The sequence below is a fragment of the Hyalella azteca genome, unplaced genomic scaffold (assembly GCF_000764305.2).
Source record: "Hyalella azteca isolate HAZT.00-mixed unplaced genomic scaffold, Hazt_2.0.2 contig2797, whole genome shotgun sequence".
Taxonomy (NCBI): Eukaryota; Metazoa; Arthropoda; class Malacostraca; order Amphipoda; family Hyalellidae; genus Hyalella; species Hyalella azteca.
Window position 1 is genome coordinate 290,576 of NW_025933058.1, and position 8,313 is coordinate 298,888.

The following is an 8,313-nucleotide window of genomic DNA, read 5'->3' on the forward strand; positions in this document are numbered from 1 at the left end:
TTAATAAAAATAATATCCGTGGCTTCACTGTACTTTTACGAAATGAAAATGGACAGAAATAATACACGGTAAAAAATGCACGGAAATAATCAATAGAAATTTTGTAATATTGTCGAATTTGAAAAATTATTCAGAATATTTTCAGAAAAAATTATTTGTTTCAAATGATTTGAATATTTTGTGTAGATGCCACATCCGACACCGTGCGTAGCTACCGCATCACTGGCATTGCGAGCGCTGTTGTATCATTGTATGCAAATAAGAACTTTTGGCTAGCAGCTCGGTAAGATATTTGTCTATTTATTGTTATCTAAGTCATTGTATGTTAATGAGCTATTCTCCAGGAGTCAACATGGATATATACAATAATGTGCGAGAACAAAAACCGAGATTTGCGGAAACGTAAAAGGTTTAGATAATTCAGACTTTGGATGATAGGATTTCTGAGAACATAATGTCGTAAGTCTCCCAGACAGATCCCAAGTAGTGTATCGTAAGTCCTCCATATGATCCTAAATATAATGTCGTAAGTCCACAAGACAGGGGCCATACTTTCAAAAAAAGTTAAGAGATCGTAAGTTCATCAGCCAATCATTGACGGCCTTTCAAGCAAAATCCACCAATCATGGACAAGAGAATAGTGCGTAAGTACTTACGTTCACTTAGCGAGTTTTGAACAATAAAACATCGAAAGTCCCCGTAATGATGAGGGCTGATGTGGCAGACGATGCTGGTCAGATGTCTGCTGATGCGGAGTGATGACGTGTCGCTTTCCACCCGGTATGCAAAATTTACATTTTTTTCAAATAATTTTAATATTTAACGCCCCAAATTATATGAGTAGATCCAAGCAAAGCTCATTGCCTATCGAGAAGCTCCGCTTGGGGCTGAAACATCTCCCATCCTCCACCCAATCTCAGTGATTGCTGAACCAATCACCACCCAATCTCAGTGATTGCTGAACCAATCACCACCCAATCTCAGTGATTGCTGAAGCATCTCCTATCCTCCACGCAATCTCAGTGACTGCTGAACCAATCACCACCCAATCTCAGTGATTGCTGAACCAATCACCAACCAATCTCAGTGATTGCTGAACCAATCACCACGCAATCTCAGTGATTGCTGATTCTCAGGAAGCAGATTACTGTCAAACGAGAAGGCTAAAATATGTTATTGACTTTTAAGGATAATGGAACAAATATGAAATATTACATTTTATTTCTTAGGAGACGGCCACGGAGCCAATCACAGCAAACATACCGAAGGTTCTTACGTCACGACAACCAGGGAGCCAATCACGGCGTACGAAAAACAAGTTCTTACATCACGACCATGGAGCCAATCACGACGTACGAAAAACAAGTTCTTACGTCACGACCAGGGAGCCAATCACTACGTACTAGAAACAAGTTCTTACGTCACGACCAGGGAGCCAATCACGACGTACGAGAAACAAGTTCTTACGTCACTACCAGGGAGCCCAATCACGACGTAAGGACAGACGGTTTTTACGCTACACCGACAAGGAGAGTATATCAACACAGATATATTAATGCGGAGAAAATAATAGAACAGCCAATCTCCCACCAGAGTCCGACCTGCAATCGTCAAGCACAATTAAAGACTTGAACTGTGCCAGCCAATCATCAATCTGGGTTTAAATAGCGCCAGCCAATCATCAATCAGGGCTTTAATTGCGCCAGCCAATTACCAATCAAGGATTGAACGGCACCAGCCAATCCCCCAACAAGGATTAGAATGTGCCAGCAATAAGCCATCAGGGCATTAAATGTGCCAGCCAATCAGCCATTAAGTCTTGAACAACTCCAGCCAATCGGCCATTAAATCTTGAACAACGCCAGCCAATCAGCCATTAAGGCTTGAACAACGCCAGCCAATCAGTCATTACGGCTTGAACAACGCCAGCCAATCAGAAATTAAGGCTTGAACAACGCCAGCCAATCATCAAACACGCATGACCTGCACTAAAAAACCAAACATCAGAGTTTGAACAGCTAAAGCCAATCAGCGACGTACATAACATATTCGCAACAATAATACAAATCCAATACACCGCACACAGCTACTCAGACAACTGAGTGAGAGAATGACTCACGGAAGCAAAATATTACGTTTTTTAAACACAGAAGTGCGTCAAGAAAAATTCAACGTAAGTGAGTCAATGGGTCGCATTATAGGAAAAACGGTGCACTCGCTTGGGCCATCTACTCACTCATTTAGCTGAGTGTGCAATATAAACACGTGCATGAATTATTCATCAAGATTCACGGTGCAAGCAGGCAACTCATGTCATAGTTTTTTTTAAATCATAGTAATTTTTTCTCTACAAAAAGGAACATTTCCAAGCGGAAAAAAGAACACATTTCCTCCACGGCCAATAAAAAAATATATTGTGCAGGAAAAACTAACAAGTTTCAGCTGTCAAAACAAACTCCACATCCAGCAAAAGATATTGAAAATATTTATAAAACTAACACGAATAAATCTAGTGAAACAAAATACGATGGCGCAAAAACTCATCGGGAACAAACGTAGGCAAAAATCTAATCTTCTCTATGAGTTTAATATAAAAAAATAAACCCAGGAAGACATAACTAAACATCTCGTCTCGACAAAGAAACAGGCAGAGAAAAAGACACAATAAGCAAAATAGAAGGAAAATCATTCCTAACGATGAAAACAACGCTTAAAACAAATTCCTTTCTACGATATAAAAAACTAACGAAAAAAAATCCTCCCAACATCTTAAGGCAATACTGAAAAACGCAGCGTCGTGGCGACAATACCTACTCTTTTTTCGAGGACATTTTACGCAATAAACTTCTTGGACGCTGAAATTTTCTCAAGAAAGACTTACGTTGACTAGTTTTTATGAACAATATTAGCGCATGCAATCAAAAATATCAGAAAAATAGGACCAGAAAATATATATCGGGCACTGTGTTCTTAATTTTACTGCAAAAGCTGTTAATCAAAAATCAAAATATATTATGTGATTCTAATGCATGAATATAAAACATAAAAGTAGTAATTACAGAGATCGTTAACAAGGACCATCAACTTCATGACAGCAATATTTAGCAATATAATAAAGAAAACATTATATTATAGTCAGCATAATTTTTCAATAGTTAGGTTAATATGTCTCCAGTAATGTGATTATTGAACATGTGTTTTGTTTTACAACATTATATTAATTATAACAGCTTCTTTTCACGACGGACAACGTCGCGGACAAGCTAGAGATACAAACCTGCCATGATATGATGCACGCAGAAACTTTAGTGTGTAAATGATAACATAATTACAGTGAGTGAATGTTTACTCACTTGAATTTATCTCAGTTTAAAGTGAATGCCCCATTCGTGTACTAGAAAACAAATGATAGAAAACAGACCACTTCTTGAGATGCAGGGGAGGGGTGGCGGAAAAATTAGAGTGGGAAGTGAAGTCTTCAAGTCTTCAGCGCTGAAGTCAGGTCAACGTCTGAGGGACTGAAGTCTGGTCAACGTCTGAGGGACTGAAGTCTGGTCTTCAACGTCAGAGGGACTGAAGTCTGGTCTTCAACGTCAGAGGGACTAAAGTCTGGTCTTCAACGTCTGAGGGACTGAAGTCTGGTCTTCAACGTCAGAGGGACTGAAGTCAGGTCTTCAACGTCTGAGGGACTAAAGTCTGGTCTTCAACGTCTGAGGGACAGAAGTCAGGTCTTCAACGTCTGCAGGACAGAAGTCTGGTCTTCAACGTCTGAGGGACTGAAGTCTGGTCTTCAACGTCTGAGGGACTGAAGTCAGGTCTTCAACGTCTGAGGGACTGAAGTCAGGTCTTCAACGTCTGAGGGACAGAAGTCTGGTCTTCAACGTCTGAGGGACAGAAGTCTGGTCTTCAACGTCTGAGGGACAGAAGTCTGGTCTTCAACGTCTGAGGGATAGAAGTCTGGTCTTCAACGTCTGAGGGACTTAAGATTAAAAAAGAAAAGAACAAGTCTACGATGAACGTCCAAGTTTCACACAGCCAGGTTCACTCCTCAGGTTCAGGGCTGCAGCAGCTCAGAGTCGGAACTTCTCTGGTTGCTGAGCAGCTGTTCTCGAGGTTCAGAGTAGCCGGCGGTCTGGTAGCTCTGCCCTCCTCCGGCTCTCAGAGCACCGTCACCTGGACAGAGTTGACAGATCAGACACGGAGAGGACAGAGTTGACAGATCAGACACGGAAAGGACAGAGTTGACAGATCAGACACGGAGTGGACAAAGTTGACAGATCAGACACGGAGAGGACAGAGTTGACAGATCAGACACGGAGAGGACAGAGTTGCCAGATCAGACACGGAGAGGACAGAATTGACAGATCAGACACGAGGTGGACAGAGTTGACAGATCAGACACGGAGTGGACAAAGTTGACAGATGCCAACAACAGACATCGGTAACAAGGATGGAATGCTAGAAGAGGTGACACAAGATCAACCCAGGCTGGTATAACTCGCTCACTTCTAAAATATCACAAAAGCCACAAAAATAAATTATGGTATTCACTATGATATTTGTATACTGAAATTTCCCTAATTATTATATTTGTACGTTCCCCAATTACCCCTCCTGATTACCAATATATTTGCACCTCTTCCCCTATTACCCCTCCTGATTACCATTATATTTGCACCTCTTCACCTACCGGTATTACCCCTCCTGATTACCATTATATTTGCACCTCTTCACCTACCGGTATTACCCCTCCTGATTACCATTGTATATTTGCACCTCTTCACCCATCACCCCTCCTGATTACCATTGTATATTTGCACCTCTTCCCCAATTACCCCTCCTAATTACCAATATGATATTTATATCTGTTCCCCTATTACCCATTTTAATGACTCACCAGCGTAGGCTGCGGACGCGCCGGACACCGACGTGTAGTCGTCAAAGTTTCCGTCACCGAAATATTTGTCGCAGCGACACAACGCCCCGCAGCAGTCCTGCGTGGGGAGAGTGTGGAGATACAGGAGGGCTTGGGGAATGTTGGGGAAAACAAAATAAAAAATATAACTCAGTACTCACTGCAGTGAGTGACAGAGAGCGCATTTTCTCGTGCATAAATCAGTTTTCATTGTGATTAGTACAGTGCATTAGAGCTAGAGGTGTCGTATCTTTGATACAGGCATGCCCGCTTCTTAAAATCGACGAAAACGTGAAGTCACGGACGGACAGACAGACAGACAGACGGACATGGCGAGCCCAATAGTGTATTTTTTCTATAAAGAGAAAATGCGCTAAAAATGAATCCCCTTAGGAAAGAAATCCCTGAATTTGTTGAGCCTCGGGTGAGAACATCTCAATTTGAATAGGAATGGAGTAGTGGAAGAAAATTTTGGGAGGAGTTGAATTGGGTAAACAAATATAGCGACGAAGCAGTATAATAAATATAACATACAACTGTAGCTCATAGCTCACTTCAACGCAAACCTGCTAGATTTTATCCATAGTTTGAAATAATAACACATGGCTTTTTAATATACACTAAAGACGAATTTAAAGGTGAAGTAAATAAGTAAATGAGATAAGAAGTGTTTCCATAATCGAGTGATATAATACGGACTTACGGCAAAGGCGTTTCCAGTCCTGAACCAGAACTCCTTATGAGGAACCTGATCTGCGCCTTTAGCCCCTTTGACGAAGCGCATGTAGGCGCCACCAAGGCACAAATAAGTCAAAAACAAGACCGTCATAATGATCAGGAAGACAGAGAAGCCCCCTAGACCCTGGTGAGAAGCTGAGCAGACCAACGAATGGGAGGCAGAGAGAGACGTGAAGCAACTGGCGCCAGGGGCAGCGTCCACGCGAAGCTCCAACGCCTGTAGCAGGAGATGGGTCAACTGATGACACACTTTTGAACGTGCCTCGCAATGACATTGCAAATAATATTGAAAGAACGCTGATTAATAATTGATATCGACGAAACAACGTTAAATCAACGTTATTTCAACGCTATAAGCCTGGTCGGATGTTTATTGCTAAGAGCCGAACGAACTCATGTCAACTAAAATGTAAAATATTCTATAAATATTTATTAACGTTGGTTCGTGTCTCTGAACTGAAGTCTTGCACCACAAACATACCAACAGCCCCATATATTCATAGCGCCATGCTTCAAACACACTAGCAAACACATAGACTTTGACATATATAAATAGTATTTCACACTCGACTTCAGTTATAAGGGAACAGTGGACACTATAAATTGGCAAGCCTTAATTTCTCACGTCACTTTTGCTCAGAAGCAAAAGTCTTATGTTCCTGGCTTTAGTGTTTCCATCTACTCAACATTTTACGAGTAACACAATACTTAACACTAAATACTCGCCTCGGAGACTTGTAACGCTCGGCGTAACAGTCGGTAACACCAAATACTCACCCCCGATACATCAGCGTTACAGGCGATCAAGAGCCTGACGCTCCTGTTACTCCCCGCGCAGGTTGGCGTGTTGTTGTACGACGTGTTGCTCAGCCACAGCAACTGCAGCCAGTCATCTGCCGGTGATAATAATAATAATAATAATAATAATAATAATAATAATAATAATAATAATAATAATAATAATAATAATAATAATAATAATAATAATAATAGCGGTTTCAGCGTTTATTAGGCCGTAGGCCTGTCGCCGATTCTTAACATCGCAGAAAATTCACAGCATTTTGAGGTCTCGAACTCGCAACTCACTGCTACAATTCTGCTGTGCTTAACCGCCCGGCCTCCTCGCCGATTCTGACCAGAAACTGGCGCACAGAGATGGGATCGAACCCGCACCTCTCTGCTCCAATCTTGGTACTCTGAACTTTAACCACTGGGCCACCCTGCCCTGATGCGTTGTATTCTTGTACGTAATACGAATATATAATAAATATGAGAATATATTTTTGATCTCCCGGCGCCAGCAATAAATTTTGTTCGACTCACTGAAAAAAACGAATAAGATGATTATTAATAAAACAACATGCTCTGGTCTTTAATCAAACTTGCAAAAAAAATAAGAGCTTCTGCCGAATTGAACCAATATATGAGAATATACATAAATACTTGTACGTATTTTAATTCACTGGTAACCGGCAACAATAAACGATTAATTAATTATAATAAATTACCCTGGCAATGAGAAAAACGCGGGCGTTTCTATTGCTATATATACCATAATAATTAGCTGAAAAAACTGAGTGAATTTATGGCAGAATCGCTCATTGCTACATACATACTATTGGGTATCATGATTGGGCATCAACCATCAGCAACCACACAAAACAACCACCATCATCAATAACCATCATCAATAACCATCATCAATAACCATCATCAATAACCATCATCAATAACCACCATCAATAACCACCATCAATAACCACCATCAACAACCACCATCAGCCACAACAATCAGCAATTACCATCAGCAACCACCATAAACAACCACCATCATCAATAACCATCAGCCACAACAATCATCAGCATCACAGCAACAACCATAAGCACCAACCATCAACCACCACCACCAGCACCACGGCTACAATAGCTTCCGTACCTCCCTGGCTGGCGATGGTTCTGTTGCTGAGGCCGACGACCATCCTGCTGGTGCCGTTCACCTCCACGACCGCAGACTGCGCTAGATCTGACGCAACGTCCGCCCCGCACACCGAGACCAGGTAGCTTACGCCTCCTGCACCCTGAGCCTTAAGCCTGCCGGGGGGGGGAAGTGACAGGGTGAATGGCAGAGAGAGTGGCAAGCACATGAAAGTCGAATAAACATGTAGGTTTTTAAGCTGAAATAGCAACATGATGTAATGGGCACCTCCAGAATAGTGACACGTTACGTTTGAGAGGGAGACGGTGCGAGGTTCCCCCATTTAATAACCGAGCCGCGGCCAGAGAACAGACTCTTCGTGAGGGATCACTGTCCGTGGTAGGACCGAGGCTCTTTAATGCCTTGCCAAAAGCGCTGAGAGGAGGGGAGTTTACCCTTGCAACATTCAAGAGACGACTGGACAAGTGGTTGAGCAAGATCCCGGATTGTCCAGTAATGGGAAACTACCCTCAGCAAGTGACAAGCAACAGCATCTTGCATCAGCTGGCCCAAAGGAGGGTAAATAGACGGAACACGTCCAACGTTACATCTGGGACCCGAGGGCGGGGTGACCTGCCTAGCGAAGACTCGGAGATGGAGGACGATGAAGGCGGTGTATAAGCGTGAACGGGGACTAGGAAGTCCCGAACTCATCATAAGGTCATAAGAACCGTCAGTCTGGCGC

At 42.3% G+C, this 8,313-nt stretch overlaps 1 protein-coding gene across 1 annotated transcript in view; it reads right to left on the reverse strand.

The window, feature by feature from the left end:
• Positions 1 to 1,204: 1,204 nt before the first annotated feature.
• LOC108664442 (cation-dependent mannose-6-phosphate receptor) overlaps positions 1,205 to 8,313 on the reverse strand; it is a 15,830-nt gene continuing 8,721 nt past the window's right edge. Inside the window, exons 2-6 of the mRNA XM_018151027.2 lie at positions 7,590 to 7,744; positions 6,431 to 6,546; positions 5,619 to 5,870; positions 4,898 to 4,994; positions 1,205 to 4,173 (exon numbers count right to left, since the gene is read on the reverse strand). Coding sequence (XP_018006516.1) covers positions 4,055 to 4,173; positions 4,898 to 4,994; positions 5,619 to 5,870; positions 6,431 to 6,546; positions 7,590 to 7,744 — 739 coding nt within the window. The 3' untranslated portion in view covers positions 1,205 to 4,054. The remainder of the gene's footprint in view (positions 4,174 to 4,897; positions 4,995 to 5,618; positions 5,871 to 6,430; positions 6,547 to 7,589; positions 7,745 to 8,313) is intronic.